Here is a 26,586-nt window from a genome sequence, read left to right as displayed (position 1 = left end):
TTTCCATTTTTCTTGTTTTAAATAGACCATGTGGCTATTGTCAGCTTCCACGGCACCAGGCAGTGTGCTGAGTGCTTTTCTTGCATTACCTCAATTAGTAATTAGGACAGTCTACTGAAATGGGTGACACGTTTCCTTATTTTCCAGGGGGTGTAATCTTAGACACAGTAATAATTCACCTGCAGTAAGCTGCAAGGTCACGGTTCAAGGCCAGGTTGATCAAATTCCAAAGGCCCCTGTGCTACATGGCCCTTGTGGTGGGATTCATTCCCAAAAGAATACTACCACATGAGTTACAAAGAGGGGGGAGTACACATTAAAACACGCTGAGACCAAAAGGCAAAAGGTGCCACCATCCACTGAACTCAAAGTCTCCATAACAGCAACATGCTTTTACTACACAACCCTCTGCTGCTGAGGGCCCTTCCCCACGCTACTGCTACCAGCCTCTAGGAGATCCCAGCACCCACTGAGGCCTCTGGATATAACACAAAAGATACGGAAGTATATCTTCCTTTATTTGTCTCATGTATTATTAAAGATCATATCTTAAATTAAAATGGCTGAACATATTACTGCTTTCAGTATTAAAAAATTAACAAGACTACTTACTACCATTATTTAATCTCCTACAGTACAGTCTGGGTTTTATAAAAGGAATTCAGCCTAACACAAAGAAAACAGAAAATCACAGAATTTTACATCATTAGGTAAAATGCAGGCCTAGCCCACTAATTCACAAATGACACAAGAGATTTAGCAAGGCAAAGTGACTTGCCCAATGTCACACGATTAATAGTGAAAGCAGTTCAGACTTTCTGAATCTTAACTCTGTATTCTCTTTGGACCTTTCGACTAGAAGTGGGAACCTCTACTCTGATATAATAACATTCTATCTATCATAAAACTGTGGGTTAAAAAAAAAAAAACTATGGATAGGAAAGTCACACACCATGTGACAAGGAGCAATCTAAGCGGGTACTTAGTAATTTGAAAAAAATAAATTCAAAATTCTTTCATCATGTTCAGGATTCCAGAGAAAGAACACCAAGTTCTAGAAGCAAATCTATCAAAGTAATATGAAGGGAACTGAATAGTACATTTGAATATATATAAATGTATCATTTGCGTCAAAGTCATGTCAAATAATAAGATTTGTTTAAAACGTTAGTGTATTAGTGAAACCATAAAACCTGTAAACATTACACCTCTCTGTTGTGTTTCCTTTACAGTTTTGTCAGAAATGTGTTTTTTACTTACTGCAGCTTGCTGTTGTTTCAATTTGTCTCTGTACTCCTCTAATTCTTGCAAATTGAGAACAGGAGGGAGCTTCTAAAAGGAAAAAATCCATAAATAAAGAGTGAAAAAAAATCAATAGTTTCACTTCCCTGCACACCTAAGTCAGGAATTACAATCTGCACATACAAAACAGTGTCACACCCCACTCCTCCCATCCTCCTAACCTCCACACTAGACCCCAGACACCAGCCTGTATCTGTGGCACTAACCCTTTGGGGTTCAAGCTCCACCCTCCCTCTGCTATCTCCACTGCCACCATCTCCAACCTCCTGGGAATTCCACCTCTGTGGGGACTCCTGGCCCCTAAGCTGGGAAACTCTGCTTCCAATGCCTATAACAGGAGAATGTGAGAAAGTTCCTAATCCTAATTCCCCACTCTACCAGCCACTAGTATCTCCCTATTCATCCACGAGAGACCTCAAAACCTACTTCCCCTCTGAAATACTATGAATGGAAATTAACCCCTACATGTGTAGTGTGATAGTGATGGTTATTTGAAGACACAGATTATACATACTCCGGAGAATAGTGTGAAAGTGAAAGTGTAGTCGCTCAGCTGTGTCTGACTCTTTGCAGCTCCATGGACTGCAGCCCGCCAGGCTCCTCCATCCATGGGATTCTCCAGGCCAGAATACTGGAGTGGGTTGCCATTCCCTTCTCCAGGGGATCTTTCTGACCCAATGATCGAACCCAGGTCTCCCACATTCCAGGCAGATTCTTGACCATCTGAGCCACCAGGGAAGCCCAGAGGACAGTGTGGGAACTAACAAAAATGCATGCCGTGGTGAAGATGGGGAAATACCAGGTTAGACCTCAGGCAACTGGTGATGAAACTTCCAAATAAGCTGGGTGCTAACTCTAGGTACTACATATGAAGCATGCATGCATACAGCATTTGGTTTCACCTAAAACCCAAATTTTACTATTCTTTTTTTTAATTCTTATAAATTTAAAATGCCAAAGTTATAAACATTATGGCACAGGGGTATTTATCACAACTGAATAATGATGTAAATATACTTTCATGATTAAAAGTCTCAGAGCTTTCCTAAACATATTTAGCCAACGTAAAATAAGACAGAGGCAGTACACTAACATAATTGTGTGCTGAGAGTTAAAAACGAAAAATACAAAAATGTTTCTTGGGCCAATATCCTACAGCTGCACTTAACCTTACATTTAAAAAAATAATCTCATCTTTTTTGTGACAATGTTGAAAGTTCATTTAATCACAATGTGGTTACCACAGATCGGTCCTAGTATCAAAAATAAATACAATGATCCGAAAAACCATTCATATTTCACTCAAAAATTTAAATCACTGAACAAAATTGGCTTTAGATAGGTTTTAATGAATTTTTTTTACCTCCAGTTCATATTTAACAATATCAAATGAATCTGTAGAAAAATACACTTGTTCAATGCTATTAATTAGTTCTTGTTCAGCTTGAGGGTCACTAGGTTGTTCTCGAAGTTCTCGGAATTCCTCCTTCAAGGGAAAACAAAACAAAAAAATTATAGCACTTGTAGTTGCTATAATTCTATCTACACAGAAATAAATAATCATCTGTCTTGAGCCTGACAAATCTCCTGGGAAACACTGACCAAGGAGACAAACTGACAGGAAACAAGAAGAAAGTTTGTGTAAAGTTAGGAAAAAGTCAAACACTAAGAACCACCCATCTATTGGAGGAAAACACTAGCCAGCTTGAAGATTTGGATTTTATTTTCAATTCCTGGTATATCAACTAGTAGTTGAGAAAATTCAGATGCTAAACAAAAAGAAAAAAAGGTGACTACCTAGTATCTATCATATATACACACAGTTTCTTCATCTCAAGTGTGTTACTCGCTCAGCCGTGTCCGACTCTTTGTGACCCCATGAAGCCCCACCTGGCTCCTCTGTCCACGGAATTCTCCAGGCAAGAATACTGGAGTGGGTAGCCATTCCCCTTTCCAGGGGATCTTCCCGACCCAGGGACTGAACTCAGGTCTCTGGCACTGCAGGCAGATTCTTTACTATCTGAGCCTCCAGGGAAGCCCTCTCACAACAGATAACCAGGTAACATTTCAATGGCTTTCACAATCAGTATTGGAACCCTGAACAGATTTTCTGCTGAAAATCTCACTGCTTGGCTAAGAAAAACTTGTTCCACAAAAGGTTCACAAGGGACTTCCCTAGTGGTCCAGAGGTTAACAATCTGCCTTTCAAGGCAGAGGACTCAGGTTCAACCCCTGGTTGGAGAACTAAGATCCCATATACCCAGGGTGGGGCAACTGAGCCCAGAAGCTGTAACTAGAGAGCCTGCAGGTCGCAACGCAAGATCCTGAGTGTCACAACTAAGACCCAATACAGTCAAAAACAAATAAATAGGTGAAAAAAGAAAAAAGGTTCACAAGGTTACTTCTGTACTCCCATGAGGCTTCCTTCAAAGTGTACTGATACTATAATTAATGAACCGATTATGAACCTAAAGCTCTGACAAACTGCTTGCTTTCTAAAGATACATTATGGGCCTTCTATGGATATGCAACCATAAAGAGCTTAACAGACAAGTCCTTATCCTATGCAAGTTCACTGCATAATTGGATAAAACTTCAGTTAACTAGGAAATTTCAATAATAAAGATACCCACTCTCTGCCACATTAATTAATCAAAACATTGTTACAGACATATAATTTAATCATTTGGCTTTATTCAAATTGATCTAAAAGATTTAAGTACACAAAAAGAAATCGATATTTAAAATCATTTTACAATCAAAATAATATTTGACAAAAACTTTTAATGAATCACTACTAATTAAACATACAAAAATTATATGGTTAATTTGAGGACCAAAGTTTCCAAGTAGAGACACTCTAGATTATTTTATTGCAGGGCATAGTTTTCATTTGTAGAAAAGAAAAAAAGGAAGAGCCTAGCTTATATATCTTTAAGATTTTAATTTATATCTTAAATTTATACAATTACTATAAAATTATTTCCTCTCAGTAGACACGAGCTAAAAGAAGATATTAGAGCAATAAACCTGAAACTTAAGATAATAGTTAACTGTTCACATTTAAAATTCTGATAAATTGAAAAGAGAAGGTAAAATCATAAAAACTAAACCTGCAGAATTAAAAGTGCATGAAAAAGAAAATGCTTCTTCAGTACCAAAACTCAACTTATAAAAATACACTAATCAAAAAAATGAAAAGGTTAAAGATACCGCCATCACTGACTTTGCTGTGATTAGATACAATCAGTGCAGTAAGAAGTCCAGCATGGTAACAGCGGGAGCTGTATCCTGGTAGGGGGTTATCTACAGCACACTCAGTTGTGCAGCACCTTGGACAACAGCACAGAAGAGTTTCAGCAGACTTGTGTTAAACCCACACTATTTGCGGAAGGGTTCCAACTAGTTAACATATCCACAGGCCACCTCCCTGAATACAGTGGAAATCTGAATTGACAGTGAGACATGAAATAGAAAAAGAGATCAGAAACTCCTGGCACTCTCCCTCCCTAAAGGTGCACAGGCATTTGAAATAACCAGCTTCAGATACCGCAAGCTGAGGGAAGGAATAAAGCCCGAGCGAGGGTATGCCTCCCTAGGAATTCCACAGCACCACTGGCAAATAAATGTACTTGGGACTATTCACACAGCAAAAAAAAACTGAAGATTACAAAAGTTTCTAAGAATGAAAACGCTCAGATGTGAAACAAGTTGGAAATTCAAATAGACTGCAGTGAATCAGCAGTGTCATCTCAAAATGTGTATATGGCATTAACTCCATGCTGAGCTTCTCCCTATATGTACCACCTATTGACTAATCTAAAGGGAAAGACACAGGTTTTAGCTGCAACTCGGCTATTAACCTTAATTAATATCAACTTAGTCTCCTCATGCCTAATTTTCTTTCCATCTGTAAAGGACATACACACACACTCCAAATGACAGTGAAACAAATATCCAAAGTTATTAAGAATGTCAGAGGGAAAACATGATTTATAAGTATCTCACAAATGCTCATTTCACAAAGGTGATGTATCTGTAAGAAAAAAAAAAAAAAGCACAGTCTATGTATGTATATAAAAGGTCAAATGCCATTCCTTCGTAGAACACTAAGCAATTATATCACTGAGAGCAGACAGACTCAAAATAATTTCAAAGAAGTGACATGTAACACTTAAACACTGGACTAAGTAACCTGGAAGGGAGGGAGAGAGAAAAATCAGGAAAGGCAGAAAAAGAAACACAGCACACATAGCAGAATTCAGCCAAAACAAATGCCTGGCGCCATGTCCCTGTAAAACACCCTCTCCTTTCAGGGGCTCCTGTTTGAACACGCATGTCTGGACTCAGTCAGAACACGCTCCGTGCTGCCTGGAATCACGATCACCGCGTTCCCTTTAATCCCGCTGCACTGTCTGTAAGACTCAGCCACTACCCAGTCACTCTCGAAACGTCTCATTGCTATCAGTGCCAGTGGCCCCATCAGATTACACACTTCTTGAGGACGGAGGCTTTTCTTTATTCTCCATCATTTGCTCCCAAGTGCCAAGGCACACTGTGGATAAAAATCATGGATCAAACTAAAACTAATTTACACAGTGAATTGTATATTTTTTTAAAAAAAAAAGGAATATAAGAACAAAGGGAAAAGAAGAGACTGTATCTTCTTGTTTTGATAGTCAAAATTATCCACAAACTCCTAAGGAAAGGCTTCTTTCTTCTAAATAGAAGTAACAATAAATGTAAAATGATTGTAGGAATATTTTATGCATATAAAGTAGAAAAATAAAAGAAACAGCTAGACAGTGTATTCTTAAAACAATCACTCCATAATTTTACCATTATGCAAACTGGTTTCCTAGGATTGGAAATGTACAAAAGTATTAATTCTTCACCTAAAACAGAACCAGTTTTGCTAGCCAATATCTATGTATGCGGCAAAACTTTACATAAACAAAATAAACAAAAGATTCCGTACAAGTTTAAAGGTATAATCAGGGGAGTAGAATAACAAACGAAACTCCTTAAGCCAAAATTAAAATATGTAATGTTCTTAAAAGTTACAAGAAGATTAGATGCCTTAACTATGGTTGGTAATAAAATATCTTAGTCTTGTGGACTGCTATTAAGGGTACAGTTTTTTAAAGAATTTTTACAGTAAAGTTTATGACACACAGTAACTAATAAACACATATTATTGTTAATAATAGTGGTAGGAATGCTCTGCAAACTTTGAAAATCCAAAAATCAGCAACTACAAACCATCCATCAAACATGTCACAACTTGCCTACTAAGGGCGGGTAATCATCTACACCTCAAATAAGTATACGAAGGTCACCCCAGAATTAAAGCCGGAGAAAAGCTACAATCGATGAGCTTAATTGTAAAGGACATAGAAACAAAAATACAAATGTCAAAAGAACAAATCAAACCTCTCTCCCACATTATCCTTAGGAAATAACCTGCCTACTAGCAAAGCTCCAATATCTCTTATTTCCCAGTCAAGTCACATATTCCAATTTTAGAACTTTTTAAATTAAAGTCCCACTATGTAAAAATCCTCTGTGCTAGGTCATAAGGAAACAAAGATGAGTAAAATACAGCTCTTTGCTCAAATAGCTGCTGAAGTAATAGATGAATAAATGATGATGCGAGGCAGAACAAAAAGGAAATACAAACAAAATGAAGGGCATTAAAGGATTGCGAGCTACCATCTCAAGGAAGTGGTGGCATTTACAGAACATGAGAAAAGGTAAAATTTCAAATATTAGAGATTGGGGGAATAAGGGTAAAAAAATAAAGCGAAGCAGAAGTAAAAGCAGTGGAGTGGAAAAGCATACAACAGGTTAAGTAAGAGCAGATGACTTCCCGCAGGGCAGAAAAATGTCATGGGGGAGAGACTATGTGGACACCAAAAGCCAAGAAAATGGAACAGCTGTGCTGCTGTTAAAATTCAACACGCTGTTTTATCAACTAGGACCATATTCTTCCTTTACTAAAAATATCTTAACACATTACCACGGTGCCAGATGCTATACCCAAAAACAAGCATAAACATTCAACATTTTCTTAACATAATACACCAAGCAGGAATATTTTGGGAAAGTGGTAGATAACGAAGAAGTCACTCAGTGTTTTAGAGGCAGTCTTTTCCAGCAGTCATAGTACACCATAAGGTTGTATATAATATATACTACCTAGCCTATTCTTCTATTCTGATCATCTCTGGGATAAAGCTACATGAACATATTAATACATATAAAAATGCATATTGCAAATGTAACTTTTTGAAAAAGAAAGAAAATCAGAATAGAAATTTAAGTCAACATCTTTGATCTTAGCCAAGCCATGTTTCCTCTCAACATTACAACAAAAGGTTATATGAGAACTGGGGATTCAAGTCTATAAAACAATTGGAGCCCTCAAGTGTAAAGGTGTTATAAAACATTTCCAATACATCTATGGTTTCCAAAGAAACCAGGCTATAATTTTACAAAACTATTTCCCACTTAAGAGTTCACCTCTTAAGGGGATGTATTCAAGTCCAGGAGGGAAAAAAAAAACTACAAATTTTATATTGAATCACTACTTTCAAATTATCCAAAATACCACACTAATTAAAAATATCAACCCAGGCTCAAGCTTTCAATCCTATTCACTTTCACAAGTGTAAAAAGTTAGTTATGACAGCTTAACAGTTCTCCTTAACATTATTCGGTTCAATATTCTCTTTGAAAAGTAATTTAATTTTTAAACCCACAGAACAGCCTGCAAACTTATCATCTTGGGTAGTAGGTTTTTATTCAAATAAAAAGGTGAATGCAAAAATCTTCATTTCACAGGTCAGCTTTCAAAATCCTGCAGAAAAACGTAAAGTAGAATAAAAAAAGAAATGCAAACCTACTTCCATTTCTGTACATAGTTTATCAGACCATAGTTCACATTATATACCCGAATAAATACAGAATGCATTGTATGGGCACAAGGGAGGGAGCAAAGAAAGTCTGCTCTTACACAGCATGAATTTAGGTCTGCCAGGACAAAAGGTTTATTTGTCTGCTTGCACTTTTCAGGAGTCAACAACAACAACAAAAAGCTATTCTGTTACAGTAAATACTAAAAACAGAAATCATCTTACTAAAGTTAACACCACATTAGAGTTCTAACTGAGGACAAAACATGATTATCAAAAACTAAACAGAGCTTAAAAGAAGAATAGAAACACAGAGTTTTCAATATGCAATCAGTATTATAAAAATCATAAATCACTGAAAATTTGTTTACAAATGAAATAGGATTCAAGATCACAAAGATCCTAAAACTATACATCTACCAATGTAAGTTTATAATGAATTGACAGATGTCTGATTACGTTGGGGAAATGGCATATTTTCTTAAAATTATTATTATAACAACAATAATCTATCAAAACAGCCAGTTTATCATCTTCTGTGTGTTTTCAATCAAACAGCTTTTCAAGCCAACTGTTTTTCTTCAGGCTGTCAGTGCCATCTAGTGGAATATTATTAGCGCTACAATTTGAAAGGTTTTAGCAACGTGATTTACAGATTTTTATAAAAAGGTTACTATTAAAGTGGCATTATTTTAATTCTTTCCTCAAAATAACCCAAATATATACATATTTGTCTTTAAAGAAGGATATATTGAAGAAAAACTGATTTTATTCATAGAAATGCACTGAGTTATTAACATGTAATAAAAATCACAAAATGATCAAGCAAAACTTTCATATTTGATACTCTGCCAAATATTTTTACTTGCTTCTCTTATTCAATAGCTATGCTATTATTTTATCCCAAATTTATTCCTATGATAAAGAAAACATTAAAGGTAACTGCTTTGGAGGGAGGCATCAAATATACATCTATTTTTAAAAGCTATCTTTAAAAATTTCTCAACCTCAGCTATTTGCCACATGCCTGCCGAGCTAAAGCTGACGACCAGACACATAAACTGAAGCACACAGAGAAAAGTCCAGTGTCTAAGCCTTAAGTTAGGGCTTCTGGTTTTAGTTTTCAAACACCTGATCAGACCCTCTCTTTAAAAGAATTTCTTTTAAATTGAGATTTCTATCTATTCTGAGAAAAGATATCATAGCACCTTCAATCCCAGTGTCTAATGACCTCAGTCTTTCCAATTCCTTCGCCTTCGACAGCCAATACAATCCTCAGTCCTTAATCCTGTTTCTTAAATGTCTCTCAAATTTTAACTTTTCTTCATTTACTAAACCTCATATTATCTTTTTAATCAGTATCCTGGCACAGGACTGCCACTCAAAACTCTTATCTGTACACTAGTTATCCTTCAAACACAAATTCATCACTAACTCTAGAAGACCCAGCACCCATGTCTACCTACCCCCATCGTCTCCTAGCTATGCTACCACTATGCATACCTTACTATAGACCTCTACTATATCCTTCCACGTTGTCTATTTTTGCTTGCCTCTTTTACTCAGGTTGAGGTAGGAACAGAGTCTTGTACCTCTTTGCATCTTCATAACTTAGTAACTGCCTGGGTCAATGAATCATTGCCAAAAGCACAATAAATCATTGCCAGATCTTTTATGATCTGCTAGAAAGAGTGGTTAAGAATCCCAAAGCATCTAAAGCCAAGAGAAGCAGAATTTCATTAATGGTTAAAAAGAACACAGATAAACATTGTTATCCATGAGTGCCTAACAAAAATCCTAGATAATTTTGCAGATCCACAGTCATAGTCCCTCTTGGAACCACCTGCAGAAGACACCTTGCCGGGAGCCAGCCTGGGGAATCCCGCCCGTGGCAAAGGTCATGAGGAAGGGGGCCTGACAAACGCAAAGATGGGATCAGGCCTCAGGGGTTCCCCTGGATTTTCTCAAGCATCTACCCCCAAAACCAGAGTCTGCCTGCTTTACTGTGTTATGCTTTCCACCTACTCTTCCGACATTAACAGGGGGCTGTCCCCCTACCACCTTTTTCTGGAAAAAGTTAATTTAGAGCTTTTAGATAGTAAGTCTCCTGGGCACAGTAAGAGTGTTTCAATCCAAAAACCCCTCTGATAGCTTTCTAGCCTGCCTGACAGGTTTATCCGGACTCTTAACAGCTACGCATGTGATTGTTTACAGCCTCCCCGTGAGAGGCACAGGAAGCTTAAAACATCCTAGGAATGTAGGGGCTTCCGAGGAGCCAAAATCATTAGACTAGGACTGATTAAGGGATTCATTGTTGAGCCAATACTTGCTGCCAAGTTTTCATATCTTTTATTTGTTGATATAGTTGGTATGTAGGGAAAAACAGGTAGTAGCCCCGGCATTAGCAACATTAGATCGTTGAGTTAAGTACTTTCTTTGTTATAACCCACTGCACCTTTGTTCTACAGGAATGTAACTTTATTTAGTACTTTGAGGGTGATGCAGATTAAAGAAAAAACACTTCAAGGGAAAATGAGTTTTCTGGTTGATAGACATTTATCTAGGAAGACAGCCATAAAAATGTTAACAGGCCTCTTGGCCAGAAGATAATGTAAATTACCTGAAACCTTTTGTATACGGGAAGGTATGCAAAAGGAAAGCCTGGTCTCAATAAGGGTCAGGACTGCTGCCCCTGCATAACTCTGCATATTCCATTATTTCTTTATGTACAACTTGGGGTATATAAGCTGCCTTTGAAAATAAAGTGGGTGTTGCACTGATGCTTGGCTCCCAAATGTCGTTCTTTTCTTATTCTCCCTTTCCAGGCTAAATTCCCATCTGGAGCATAGAGGCTCGCCGTGTCTACTTATTTGCCTGGGCTTCTAAGACCCAACCGAGAGGGAGCCCAACGTGGGGCACCCTCCGCTATTCAAGAGGGCACCTGCGGCCTACACAGACGGTGCAAGCCCCTTGTCTTGGGGCTTTATTGGCTTTCTATGTAAACCAAGGAATATAGGCTCTTTTTCTCCTCTATTTTCTCCTCTACACTATTCTTTCCTAATCTCTCTTTATATCTCTAATTAAATAATTCTTTCCTAATCGCCGACTCCATCCCCACTTCAAACTCCCTGGATCCACTGGGCTGGACCCTGGCAACACCTGTCTTAAATGAAACATAATCCTAAATTGAAAGTTTTTATCCCAATCACTAAAGCTAAAAAAGTCTCCTAATCAAAAGTGTTAATACTAATTCTGTCTATATCAGACAGCAATATACTCATCTTTTAAAAAAAACTGCTCAGTTTATTCTTTTGATTGTATTTTTATGTCATATCTCTCCTAAAAATATTACAATAGAGATACTAAAAAACAGTGCTAAAAGGGCTCTAGTTGAATCACATTTTCACAGATGAGGAAGCTGAGGTATAAAGCTATTAAAATGACTTCCCTTTAATAATAAGCTAAACGTTTAAGTCAATACTTGAACCACCTCTCCCGGCTCTTATTCCAGCACTTTCCTCATGTCTTGGTAAAGTTCTGAAAATAAAGCTCTGTAATTAGGGTCATTTTAGGAGTCTTTTCATGGATACTAAGAAGTCAGTCAATCCATTTCTCTTACTTCACAGAGGTATTCTAAAAGCTAGCATACACTCTACCCCAAATCCCAGAATGTTATAAAGTAGAAATGCCACAGAGTAGGTAGGTACTCAATAAATATTTGTGGAATAAAGTAGGCATACAAACAAAAATATTTTCTTATATTTAGACAAATATATTTTCAGGTTTTGACAGAAACAGATTTCTTTTGGCTCCACACCCTGTATTTTTCTTTAATGAGAAAAATCAAAGGCATAGCTAAACCAACCGTACAAGAGTAAATGCAGCAGAATCCTATTTGTATTAATGAGTCAGTAAGATCAAGGCCTGAAAAAAAATGAAACTAACCCCACCCCCAAAAAATCCTTATTGCTGCGGCAGTATTTCAGTAAAAATTCATAAATAATATTAGTATTAGTTCTCTTTTTCAGGTTTATGACCTGTAACTATTATGGAGACACTATGGGAAGTTTACGTAAAGCCTAGATGTAGATTTATAAAGTTCAGGTATTTTTAAACCATGATTCAGCAAATACTTTCAAATGGTCCTAGTAAGTTCTGTAACTACTAAACACATGGCTATTACAATTAGTACATACTATAATAAATTTTGGTCTTAATTCTTCAGAATTCTTATAACCAATTAAATTATCTAAAAATCTTTCACATGATTCAAACAGTATACATTTCCTTAAATGAATATTCAGTCAATAAATACAGTATAGGTTAATTTCTTACAGCCTTACCTCTGCACCAAAAAAATCCCATTAATTTGAAAAAAACAGTATCCATTTCCCAAAAATAAAATTTTAGATCAACACTAACTCTCTATTCTACTTTTTTCCCACAAAAATTGTCAGGAAAACTACCAAATCTTTATCTGCAACAGTTTCTGTGGTCCCCCTTTCTTTCTCCGCATTGCACGCGCAGCTCGGCCACTGGTTCCCAAACATGGCTCCTCACCGCAATCGGCTGGGGATCTTTAAACACTAAGGACGCCTAGCTCCATCGCCCACGCAGTCATTAGAATGGGGTACCTCAGTGGTAAAGACTCTGCCAGCAACGCAGGAGAGATTCGATTCCTGGGTTGGGAAGATCCCCTGGAGAAGGAAATCGCATCCCCTTCCAGTATTCTTGCCTGGAGAATCCCATGGACAGAGGAGACTGGCAGGCTACAGTCCATGGAGTCACAAAAAGTCAGACATGACAAAGTGAAAAGTGAAGTCGCGCAGTCGTGTCCGACTCTTTGCGACCCCATGGACTGTAGCCCACCAGGCTCCTCTGTCCGTGGGGTTCTCCAGGCAAGAATACTGGAGTGGGTTGCCATTTCCATCTCCAGGGGATCTTCCCAACCCAGGGATCGAACCCAGGTCTCCTGCATTGCAGGCAGAAGCTTTAACCTCTGAGCCACCAGGGAAGCCTCTACTGAGCAACTAAACAACAATGGCCTGGGCACTAGCGATTCTAATGCGCAAAATTTGGGCGCCACTGACCCTTGGCTCTGAAGTACTTAAGCTATGATTTTTTTAATCTACCTCAAAGTTTTCCTTTCCTATGGCAAGTTCTGAAAAGAATCCTTTTTTCTTTTTTATCTTCCATATTATTTTCTCCACCCAAATCCCAAATTTCCAGTAGATCGATTATTACTATCTTGCATCTCCTCTAAAGATTGGATACAGTGTCATCTTGTCTATAAAATACAGAAACTGTACCAAATGATTTCTAAGGGTTCTTCCACTAAGAATTTATACAGTACTCAAAAGAAAAAAAAAATCAATAGTACTTTCTAGATTATCAAGCTCACCTGGCACCCTTCTTCGGTTCTCCTTAACTACCCTCCTTTTTCTGCATTGAACCATATGAAATCAGCCAATATTAAACCATTTCTAACCTAAAACACAGCCATTTCATATGCTCCATCTTAATAACCCCTCCTGCTTTCCCTTTATACATAACATACCCAAGCTAAACTTACTTTCTTTCTTGAAAACCCCAGTGAAATCTCAGTTCCCTGTTATAACTTAGAAAGACACAATGACAAGAACAGGCAAAAGAAATGGGTGCAGTCCTGAAGATAAAAGGTGCTTTCCTCTTTTTAATGTTCTACCCATACTTGAGTAAGGGAGAGCCATTCAATGAATTAATGTTTAAAAGTTTCTCTAGGCTAAAGGCTAGATTAAAGCAGAGATACTACAGTCTACCTAAACTGTCTTCTTAGTATGTGTCTATCAGTCTGTTGCGCCAGGCTTAATCATCACTAGAACCATTTACACCTGTTGACCTGTGATTTCAGACTGTTCTCCCAGAGCCCACCATCTCAAAAGTACACACTGCCAAACATATATATGTATCTGTTCTGTTTCAAATTCTTTTTCCATTTAGGTTATTACAGAATATTGAGTAGAGTTCCCTGTGCATTAATCAACTATACTCCAATGTAAAACTTTCAAAAATTCTTAAAATAAAATTTTAATAAAAAAATATACACTGCTGATCACTGATCAGGAGAGAGGTGGGAGTAAGTAAGAAGACTGTATAATAAGATTATTATAAATTCACTACCTACCACTACTGGAAAGACATCATGAGCAACACAGAAAGCTCTACGCATTACTGTATTTTATTTTTTAAAGGGGCTCACTCATCAGTATCACTGTGGTTCTGAAATATCTAATGCCATCTATTTCAAGGTATGTTCATAATGCCTAATACACTTTTTTTTTAAGTCAAAGAAATAGAAAATGATCTATCAGTTAGGATTAATGGTTATCTCTCAATTCCCAATTTTATCACATCCAATAGTCTTTTATAACACTATGTATAATGATTCAAAATGCCTCTATAAGGCTTCTGTCTGAGCCATTTCATGCAAAAGGGTTGGTTAGAATTTCATCATATTTGGATCTGACCTAATATAAAACAGCCAAGCAGCAAATACAAAATTCACTTTAGGGGGTAAGGTGCCTCAAAGAGGTGGGAAATCCTCCTCCTAAGCAGCTGACACGGAGGTGTGATAAGGGGCCCTGTGACGGCCAATCAAGAGAAACAAGCCCTTGTACTAAGCTGCCAGGCACAGAAAACAAACAGAAGTTTCAGATATGATCCCCAAATTGAAAATCACAAGAGCAGACATTCAAAACTGGCTTTGATCTGTGACGGAGCTACTACAGACGGAGGCAGCTCCAAGCAGCAGGGCCCCAGAGTGAGGCACAGCAGGGACTGACTCATTTAACAATGGCTAATATTTCTCCTAGGGGGGAGCCAGCTAGCTTTCAAATAACACCTACTAAATTTGTAGATGGCCAAGTTCACATGAATATCAGGGGATTAAAATCCAAGATATCTACAATTTAGTATAAGCTATGCTTTAGCTACTTATTCAAATATCTCTGCTTCATCACGAAAACATAATTTACTATGATTTGGAGCTCAGTGTTACAGCATAAAAAGTAAATAATTTCATTTTATTTATCTGAATTACAGCAGACGAATCAATATGTTTCATTTAAATATATATATATATATATATATATATATACATACATATATATATCACTGCTTTGGGGCAAAGAATTTGATGCAGTAATCAACTCTAAATTTATCAATTTCGCATTTTCTGCTTCACAATAATGAATCATACTGCATCCCAATGAGGATGAGAGCAAAAACAAGCCCCAAACCTACTGCATTATAAAACTTTACCCAGCTCATCACAACAACCATATGCCTGTGGGAGGGAAAAGCTTCTGTGAATCAATTAGTATCTGAAGGCAATAATATTTTCTTCAGGAAGCAAAAAGTCATGCTCACTCATGTAGATCAATACCTTTCCAGGGACCCGGAGACTCTCAATGGCACCAAGATCACTGAGGCTCTCTGGAGGACTTTTCAGACCCTTCAAAAAAAAAGATAAAAAAAGAGAAGAATTTCAACTGTGCTGCAGAACTGTAACGTGAGAGAAAATACTTACTTGCTTGTTTGTCTTGTTATATTACCACCAAGTTTATTGATTTTGATGTGCAGATATGTGTGATTTGTTTATCTCCTTGAACAATTGCTTTTTAACATTTTATTGTATTCAGAGGACTTCAGGAGGAGTCAAAAATAAGCTGCAAAGCCTTCCTCTTCTTTCACTGAGACCATCAGCTGATAGCAAAAGACTTTCCATTCATATTTCTCAACACTAAGTTAGACTATACTTACCGAAATAAAAGTCACCATTTTAAAAAGACATGTTCCTGTTGTACAATACATAGAATATGTTTCTAAAAACAGCTGTCACAATACATACAGTACTATTATTAAATCAAGGAAAGATGGACTTTTGGAAATTCAAGATAAAGTCACTATATTGGCAACTTAATACCTAATGGCTGAAGTTCAAGTCAACCATTATTCAAAAACAACCAAAAGAGAAGAAACGTGGGTGACAAAAAGCATTCCATAAAAGCACTCATCTATGAATCAGGACCAAATTCATTTGCCAAACTGGACCTTGGCAAAAAGGTCCAAGCATTATGACTGAGCTAACCGAAGATTTTTAAATAATGATAAATTTTTAAAAGATAAAGGCTTAATTAATACGTAAGTAATCCCTAGGATTTACCTTATCGTTCTCATCAATGTACCCAATTCATACCACGTAACTGAGAGTTAAATCTCACATCTCGCTGCTTTAGCTCTTTGGTGTTTTGTCTATTTCAGGTTTCCTCAGGGCTCAGTGGTCAACAATCTGCCTGCCAAGCTGGAGACCCCGGCTCGATCCCTGGGCCAGGAAGATCCCCTGGAGAAGGAAATGGCAACCCACTCCAGGATTCTTACCTGGAGCATCCCATGGACAGAGGAGCCTGGTGGGCTATGATTCATGGATGACGTAGCAAAGAGCTGCACACGACTGCGTGACTATACAACAACTTTCTGTATTCAGGGATTCTGATTCAAGAATTCAGGGATTCTGGAAGTCTCATCTGGGCACCAGGGAAAGTTATCAAGACAGAAAGAAGTGCGCAATTTAAATTTTCTTTAAAAGCCTCTTTTTAACATAGGCTATTCAAAGCAGACCCCTAAAATCCCTGTGATAATAGTCTGGAAGCAAAATCAGCCGGTACATGAACTTAAGGAGAGATTTATGCTGTTGAGTTTTTGTCCTTTAGCTATCCTATACTGGCCTTCTGGTATCCATAGTAACCAAAATATATGGCACATTTATTTGACACTTGGAGTGGAACTTACTCATCTTTAAATTATAGAGGTGTATATTTTATCTTCCCTAATATAAAATACCACCAATCATAGCTATAATTTTTTTATGACAAGGTGCTCTGCTTCATCCCCAATCTTCCATTTTCCCCAGAAAATGCCCCCCTCCACCAGCCTTCTCTCCCTCTTCTCTCTCTCTCTCCATCCATACTCTCTCTCCCTCTCTTGTCCTCTCTCACTCTCCCTGTCTTCCTTTCCCCACACCCTTCTGGCTCTCTCATTCCACCCCACCAAACCAACACCCCACTTTCAGAGCTCCTCTATGAAATTTTCCTAAATCCTGTGTTTCAAAGAAACACTATTTCTCAGCATTGCCTACGGACCAGCTCCATCACCTAGGAAGTTTTTTCCTAAGTCTCACCACAGATCTAATAAATAGGCATTTCTGGATCAGGACGAAGAATTGCATTTTAACAAGCAACCCAGATGACTGCTATCATTTCTAATGTTTTGGAAACCCTGCTAAACATTTCCCAACACCTCTGCCAAAGTAGCAAAGCTGTAAATAGTAAACATACCTCTCTCTCTCTGGACCCAAGAGAAGGGAAAGACCAAGTTCTGTTTGCCTCTCTAGCCTAGGGCTAGCACAATTCCAGGAACAGAGTAAATACCAAAGAGACTAGTAACTTATTTGGAGCCTTGGTTAGGCTCCAACCTCCAGCTAATTAAAACCCCGTTCCCATGAGAACATGAAACTGACTTTAAAATGAAGTTCCTAGGGAAATCTGCAGGAATAAGAAAAGCATATGGAAGCTTAAGGGCTTTCCAGATGGCGCAGTAGTAAAGAATCTGCCTGCCAATACAGGAGACGCAAGAGACATGGGTTCGATCCCTGGGTTGGGAAGATTCCCTTGGAGTAGGAAATGACAGTCCACTCCAGTATTCTTGCTTGGAAAATTTCATGGACAGAGGAATCTGTGGGCTACAGTCCACAGGGTCACAAAGAGTCAGCCACGACTGAGCATGCATGCACGCATTGTGGCTTGAAGTCTTACAATGAGTGAGAAAATTAAAGTGTGAAACTACTGATGTGTGTGTGTTTTCTTCCTTGTCCCAGTTTCTCACCAACAGTCATCATAAGGGCATAGCACCAAAAGTGGTGGAGAGGGCAAGGCTGGATTACAGAATTACCCCTTGGACTGCAAGCAGATCAAACCAGTCCATCCTAAAGGAAGTCAACCCTGAATATCCATTGGAAGGACTGATGCTGAAGGTGAAGCTCCAATACTTTGGCCACGTGATGCGAACATCTGACTCACTGGAAAAAACCCTGATGCTGGAAAAGATGAAAAAACCCTGATGCAGAAGGAAAAGGGGGTGACGGAGGATGAGATGGTTACAGAGCATCACTGACTCAATGGATATGAATTCGAGCAAACTCAGGGAGGGAGTGGTGGGAAGAGGACCCCCGCATGCTACAGTGCATAGGATTTCTAAGAGTCAGACCCGACTTAGCAACTGAACAGCAACAAAATATATTTTATATACACACATTTCTATGCATTCACATACACATACATCAGAGTAAAACTTTATAATTTGATTAAAAACCACACCAACCCTAAAATATCTTTTTAGAATACAATGTTCATGCCTTTTAAACAAACCATTTGTTTAACCAACCTAACAGAAATTCTTGGAAGGATATATCAGGTGTCATTTTCTCTTTCCCCAGAGTTACAAGGAAAGAATCCAATGTCTAAAACAAGCAAACAAGTGGTATATACCAGTATCTAGAAAAACACTTTGCCTCCAAGTTAGTTATCACACAATAATTTGCTACTTATATTAATACATGGCAACTTTCCACGAAATGTACAAAATAAAAGTAATAAAAACTGGAAACCCTATACCCATGTTAGCAAGCAAGGGATTCAAAGAATGGCTTCTGCCAGCTTGAACGACATGCCTATCATCATAGTCTAATGATAGTAACAATAACTCAGAGGCTCTTATAAGGGATAAAGGAGATAACATATATGAGAGGTCGTAAACAGTGTCTGGTACATGATAAACACCCTTTAAATGTTGATGATTATTCTGAACATCACAGAGAAATGCTTTCATCTCATCAAGACAGAAACCAAGAGTTGGATAAATTCCTTAAAGCACAATATCTGACACTCATCCGTATTTTAGGATTATAGATCTGATTAGCAATTTTATAAATTTCTATTAACAAATATGAAGTCATCATTTTTATTTTATCTTCACCTCTTTAAAGCAGGAAGTCACGGTTATAAGTACGCTGCTGCTGTTGTTCAGTTGCTAAGTCACATCCGACTTTTTGTGACCCCGTGGACTCCTCTGCATGCCAGACTCCTCTGTCCTCCACTATCTCCCGGAGTTTACTCAGGATCATGTCCACTGAGTTGGTGATGCTATCTTAACCATCATATCCCCTGCCGCCCTCTTCTCCTTTTTGCCTTTCCCAGCATCAGGGTCTTTTCCAATGAGTCGGCTCTTCACATCAGGTGGCCAAAGTATTGGAGCTTCAGGTTCTATAACTATAGTGCTCTGCCTTTATTAAATTGAAACTGTCACTCTAATCATTAGCCATTGTTGGATTTTCTTTTTCTTTTTTTTTTTTTATTTTTACTTTATTTTACTTTACAATACTGTATTGGTTTTGCCATACATTGACATGAATCCACCACGGGTGTACATGCGATCCCAAACATGAACACCCCCCCCCACCTCCCTCCCCAAAACCTGGTTTTTGTTTTCATAATTTCCCTTTACAAAATCCATCATACATAATACCTGCCTCTGCAACTTTCTTTGCCGAATCAGATTACGCTTCAGATTTACTTCTGTTTCGTCTACGTGAATCTTCAACTTCCATCGATGAGACCAGCAACGTAGGTCCCAATGATCAAAAGGAGCATGTAACGCGGTTCGTGATTCCTTCTCTTTTCAAGAAAAAGTTTCGGCAAAATTCAGAGTGTTTACACTCAGCCCTCGGTGTCTCTCAAGCCCACCCGCATCGGGCACTCCTCCTCACCACCCTGCCGCAGTGCTGCTGTGGAGTCACCGATGACCTTACTGCTGCTCAGTGCAGAGGCACACTCCCATTCTCACCCTCCACGGCCCGTGAGCAGCATTTAACACAGCTGATCACTCCCCCTTCTTTTCGGTTCTTTACTTGGACCTAACTGCTTGGGATGGGCTCTCTATCCAACAGATATGTACTGAGCATCTGCTACAGGAGAGGCGCTCTTTAGGATGCTCCCTGGGATGCAGGAGAACGCTTCTGGGGGGATGCTGCTCACATCACTGCTCCTTCTCAATCTGCCTTCCTAAATCCCCGAGCTCAGAACACGGAGTCCTCAAAAGCTCTAACTGTGGACTCTTGTTTTATTTCTACACTTACGCCATTGGTGATCTTAGCCAGCATACATACCATACCCTCCTTATGCTCATGACTGCTGAATGTTTACCTGTACCCTGGATTTCGCCTCAAAAATTCAAGCTGAAAGAGCCAACTGCCTACTTTCTTCCTCCAAACAGCCAAGAGGCTTTCAAATGAACAAGTCTAAAAACTTGCTTCCTTCCTTCAATCTGTTCCTCCCTCGGTCTTACCCAGGTCAATTCAATTCTTCCAGTTGCTGGGGCCAAACCATTTGGAGTCAACCTTGAAGTTTCTCTTTCTCTCACAGCCCAAATCTGATCTATTAAGAAATTCGTCACCTCCACCTTCACAATACACCCACGATCTGACCTTTTCTCAGCACCTCCACTGCTAGCATCCTGAGGAAGGCCCACATCCTGTCTCACTTGGATTCCTGTATTAGCATCCTTACTGGTCGCCCTGGCCTCACCATGAGTGAGAAGAGAAGTGGAGAAGATGAGATGGAGATGAGACTCTACGTGATCTGGCTTCCTGCCCTTGCCCTCTGACCTCATCTCCTACCATTTCCCTCGTCACTCACCTCACTCCTCCCACACTGGGCGCTTGCTGCCCTTCAGAGACGCTCCTGCCTCAAGGCCTCTGCATCTCCTTTTCCTTCCACCCAGAAGGCTCCTTCCCAGACATCCTCAGAGCTCACTCCCTCACCCCTTCAGGTTTTACCTCAAATGTCACCTTCTCAGAGAGGCCTTCTCTGGCCACCATATCTAAACAGTACGTGCTGTGTGCGCTCAGCTGCTCAGTCGTGCCCGACTCTTTGCGACCCCGTGGACTGTAGCCCACCAGGCTCCTCTGTCCATGGAATTTCCCAGGCAAGAATATTGGAGTAAGGTGCCATTTCCTCCCACAGGGGATCTTCCAGACTCAGGGATCAAACCTACGTCCCTCACCTCCTGCATTGGCAGGAGGATTCTTAACCACTGAGCCACCTGGAAAGCCCCATCTGAAAGTTACAAATCGCCAACAACTCCCAGAACTCTCTATCCTCTATTCCTCTGAAACGTGTATCACCATGACTGCCTTCACACACGTCTGTTCTGTTACTGCTGCATTCCCCAGACTTAGAATGGTGCCTGGTACAGAGAGTTCGGTAAGCACGTGTTGAACAAACTGAAAGAACAGAGGCCAGCATCATGGAGAAAGCAGAACAAAGGAACTCATGTCAACAGAGAGAGCTAACAAAGGCTGCTCTACGCTCTCCTCCAAACCAAGATCCCTGGAGAGCTGAAATGCCAAAAAGTGTCAGAGACCTTAATTTCCTACCTCTTCACATTAACAGCAATATATTATCAGCATATTCTTTAGACCCTCCCAAAAGAAACATCTTCATTTGTATTTATTTGTAATACTGCTATATTTAACCTAACAATAAACAGTACAAATAAAATTCCCAATGCTAGGCAGCACCCTACTTTCATACCTCGTAGATTCATAAAAAGTGTATGAATCATGATTAAATATGAGGCTTCTCTGGTGGTTCAGACAGTAAAGAATCTGCCTGCAATGCTGGAGATCCAAGTTCAATCCCTGGGTCAGGAAGATTCCCTACTGAAAGGCATGGCAACCCACTCCAGTACTCTTGCCTGAAGAATCCCATGGACAGAGGAGCCTGGCGGGCTAGAGTCCATGGAGTTGCAAAGAGTCGGACATGACTGAGCAGCTGCACACACAAATATGTGGAAGTCAAGCCACAAACAAATATAATTAGGATGACCTTAAAAATCTGTGTGAAACTAATTTTACCTCACCTTCTATACAGTGCAGTTCCAACTTGTTGTATGTGTTCTTTCGCTTTTGTTTTTTCTATCCCAACTAAGCACAGATTTTACCTGCTCAATCCGATAAACAGATGACTGAGGCTGAAGAGTTACCATTTTCAGAGCAATTTCACTACATTCAGGAGACATTAACTTATTATCACTGGTTATCTGGACTTTTGTATTTTTTCTCTCTCACTCACTCTTACAAAGTAGGGTTAGAAAACAAACCAACCAAAGTACAATGATGGCAATGTTGACTACGCTGAACCACCAGCAAGCAACAGGAGACGGCATCAAACTTAGCTGCTGCACCAAAGTCCAAATTCAGCATGCCAGAGGCAGTTTAGGGGCATTAGTGGTATAATGTACAGAAGTGTATATTGTTTTAAAAGTCAAATGGCTACCAAAGTCAGCCTGAAATCAACGATTGCTTGAATTTCTGCAACAGCCAGCTTCCAGTTTTCCCACTTTTCCACCATCAATGCAGTCACTGAGATAATCTCTGAGGTTATGCACTTCTTTGTTAGCCCCAGGAACTGTTAACTCCTTGATCTCTTTACTTTGATCATATCATATAAACACTGCTAGGAAAGCCCCATGTGATACATGCTATCATTCCTGTTAGAAAGATGTGAAAACAGATGTTCAAAAAAAGGTAACAATGGGGCAAGGATAACCTCTTCATTAAATAGAGCTGGGAAAACTGGACAGCTATGTGTAAAAGAATGAAATTAGAACACATCCTAACACCACACACAAAGATAAACACAAAATGGATTAAAGACCTAAATGTAAGACCTGAAACTATAAAACTCTTAGAGGAAAACAGAGGCAGAACACTCAATGACATAAATCAAAGCAAGATCCTCTATGACCCTCCTCCTGAAGTAATGAAAATAAAAACAAAAATAAACAAGCTGGACCCAGTTAAATTCAAAGGCTTTTGCACAGCAAAAAAAACTATAAACAAGGTGAAAAGGCAACCCTCAGAATGGGACAAAATAATAGCAAATGAAACAACTGATAAAGGATTAATTTCCAAAATATACAAGCAGCTCATACAACGGAATACCAGAAAAAACAAAAACCCAATCAAAAAGTAGGGAAAAGACCTAAACAGACATTTCTCCAAAGGAGACATACATATGACTAACAAACACATGAAAAGATGCTCAACATCGCTCATTATTAGAGAAATGCAAATCAGAACTACAATGAGGTATCACCACACACCAGTCAGAATGGCCATCATCAAAAAGTCTATAAATAATAAATGCTGGAGAGGGTGTGAAGAAAAGAGAACCCTCTCACACTGCTGGTGGGGATGTAAATTGATACAGCCACTACAGAAGAGAGTATGGAGATTCCTTAAAAAACTAGGAATAAAACCACCATATGACCCAGCAATTCCACTACTAAGCATTTACGCTGAGAAAACCAAAACTGAAAAAGACACATGTATCCCAATGTTCATTGCAGCACTGTTTACAATAGGTAGAACATGGAAGCAACCTAGATGTCCACTGAGAGATGAATGGATAAAGCAGCTGTGGTACATATATACAATGGGATATGACTCAGCCATAAAAAGGAACGCATTTGAGTCAGTTCTAATGAGGTGGGTGAACCTGGAGCCTATTATACAGGGAAGTAAGTCAAAAAGAGAAAGATAAATATCGTATACTAACACATATATGTGGAATCATCCGCAGGGCAGCAATGGAGACGCAGACAGAGAACAGGCCTGGGGACACGGCGGGGGCGGGGCGAGATGTGTGCAGAGTAACAGGGACACTTACATCACCGTATGTAAAATAGACAGCCAATGGGAATTTGCTGTATGACTTAGGGAACTCAAACAGGGGCTCTGTATCAACCTAGAGGGGTGGGACGGGGCGGGAGATGGGAGAGAGGAGACATATGTATACCTATGGCTGATTCATGTTGATGTTTGGCAGACACCAACAAAATTCTGAAATCAATTATTCTTCAATTAAAAACTAAAATTTTTTTTTAAGTAAAGTTGCTCAAGGTCACACAGCTACAGGATGGACCAGGATTCAAACCCATCCTCAAGAAAGAACTGTTATGAAGCATAAGACCAGGACTCAACAAATGTAAGGAACTGCCAAATTTTACTATCCACTTAATTATATATTTTATAATTCACAGAACTTTAAAGCTTTATCTTCATGACAATAACAACATAATTTGACAGAGGAAAATAATCACATAGAATTTGTGTATTCTTCACCAGAGACCAACAATGTGTAATCTACTCAGATGTCTCTCAAATTCTAAACTATCAAATAAGAATTTAATTTGGAATTTATAGTCTTTTTTCCATAAACAACAAAAATATTCACAAATGAAACTTTCACTAAATGCCTTGCCTCAACATTCTCCAAAGTTCTCAAGATGACACTGATTTAAAATTCTAATCTAAATTACCCTCTCTAGTATAAAAATAAAGAATGATCAATTCTAGTAAAATATTAGAGCTGAAACAAATAAAGGTCTCTAAAACCAAACCATAATCAATTAAGTACATAAAAGTAGATGTCTGCCATTTCTGATTTGAAAGAAGCTGACACGTTATTAGGATATCCCTCTAATTTATGACAGAAAACAGCCAAAGTTTTTATTCACGATTTAACATTCTGGCAAAAAATAAAAGATCATTATTTTGCCATGACAATTACTTTTTTAAAGTATCATTTCACACACACTAACTTACTGATGACTTTCATAACAGAACTGTGAACAGAATGAACAAAAATAATTATTATTCTCACTTTCACATAGGAAAACTTATGCTACTAGATTTAGGGACTTGCCCAAAGTCATAAAGCTATCAATATCAATTCTGCCTTCAAATTACTGCTTTCCCCACCCACCCCCACCCCACTCTTTCTAGTCATCTCTATTGCACAGACCTCACTTTCACCCAGGCCACCCTCAGACAATCAGGCAGCTTGAGGATAAAGGGAACCCGGCAGTATAGCTAGGGCGATCACTGGAAAACTGGCAAAAGTGGGGGAGGGGGAGACAAAGATAGCCTCCGGCTCCCTCACTGGCCTTATCTAAAGGAATGTTCTTGGGTCACCGGGTCCCACCTGAGCAAGGCTCCGAACCCCGCGTGTCAGGTGAGTTTTCCAGGGTGTGCCCGGAATTTATAATGCCCCTGACACCTGCCACCACCTATAACCTGGGTATCTGCTTGCCTGCGGCCCAGGGACAGAATATCTCGGCTCCTCTCCCAGCAGAGATGAAGGAGACCTTTGCTTCAGCCTCTGCAACTTACCTGCCGGGTCATAAGAGATTTGATTTTTTGCATGTCGAATTCGTGAGGCGGTATCCTGCAGCAGAGAACTAACAAATCACTCACAACCACCAAACTGCTGGCCCCGACACAGGGAAGCCATAGTGAGTGGTCACATGGAACTGCCGATCGGGGTTTCCCTTCCTTTCCCCTAGCATGCTGGGAATTGTAGTCCTCCGGCTGCCTTAGCCCCTGCAATGGAGGCAAGAGAACGGTCCAGGTACTACATTTCCCGGCAAGCAAAACAGCTAACGCTTCGGATAAGTGCACAAAACTTGTTGCCCTGAGAGACCCACCGGTCTTTAAAGAGGTACTAGGTATGGGTAGCTCTGCTTCCGGGAGGCGGCAAAAACTTAATTCTTAGGTGACCAGAAACAAATACTGAGGAGACAGTGTATAAACCTGACTGACATGAGGCCCCCTAGGGATGTAGTGGAGGAAACCCCACCTGGTCTCCGGGGCGAAGTGAAAGGACGACAGGCTGACGTGAAGGGGCTGGACTTTCCAAGAGAACTTGTCATTCCCCAGGTGGCGCTGGGCTTGGCCTGAGGAAAAGTGTAGTCCAGGTTGTCCAGTGCTGGCTGTCCAGGTTAGGACTCTTCTCCCTCAGTGTTGGTATTCACAGCAGAAAACTAAAACCAAAGGATTTAACTCCCCACTTAAAGTTTTACCACCTGTTTAATCTAAGGCAAATCAAGATAGAAAATATTAATATAGCAACGCAAGGAGATCCGGCCAGTCCATTCTGAAGAAGATCAGCCCTGGGATTTCTTTGGAGGCAGTGATGCTGAAGCTGAAACTCCAGTACTTTGGCCACCTCATGCGAAGAGTTGACTCATTGGAAGACTCTGATGCTGGGAGGGACTGGGGGCAGGAGAAGGGGACGACCGAGGATGAGATGGCTGGATGGCATCACGGACTCGATGGACGTGAGTTTGAGTGAACTCCGGGAGTTGGTGATGGACAGGGAGGCCTGGAGTGCTGCGATTCATGGGGTCTCAAAGAGTCGGACACAACTGAGCG

General features: G+C 39.5%; 1 protein-coding gene across 1 annotated transcript in view; it reads right to left on the bottom strand.

The window, feature by feature from the left end:
- VPS50 (VPS50 subunit of EARP/GARPII complex) overlaps nt 1-25,647 on the bottom strand; it is a 136,365-nt gene extending 110,718 nt beyond the window's left edge. Inside the window, exons 1-4 of the mRNA XM_068972721.1 lie at nt 25,546-25,647; nt 15,640-15,708; nt 2,666-2,788; nt 1,261-1,332 (exon numbers count right to left, since the gene is read on the bottom strand). Of these exons, the coding sequence (XP_068828822.1) occupies nt 1,261-1,332; nt 2,666-2,788; nt 15,640-15,708; nt 25,546-25,578 (297 nt within the window). The 5' untranslated portion in view covers nt 25,579-25,647. The remainder of the gene's footprint in view (nt 1-1,260; nt 1,333-2,665; nt 2,789-15,639; nt 15,709-25,545) is intronic.
- Between the last annotated feature and the right edge of the window lie 939 nt (nt 25,648-26,586).

Source organism: Capricornis sumatraensis, chromosome 5 (genome assembly GCF_032405125.1).
Source record: "Capricornis sumatraensis isolate serow.1 chromosome 5, serow.2, whole genome shotgun sequence".
In the NCBI taxonomy this organism is placed as follows: Eukaryota; Metazoa; Chordata; class Mammalia; order Artiodactyla; family Bovidae; genus Capricornis; species Capricornis sumatraensis.
Note: the sequence above shows the minus strand (reverse complement) of the source record. Positions and strands in the feature narration are given on the sequence as shown.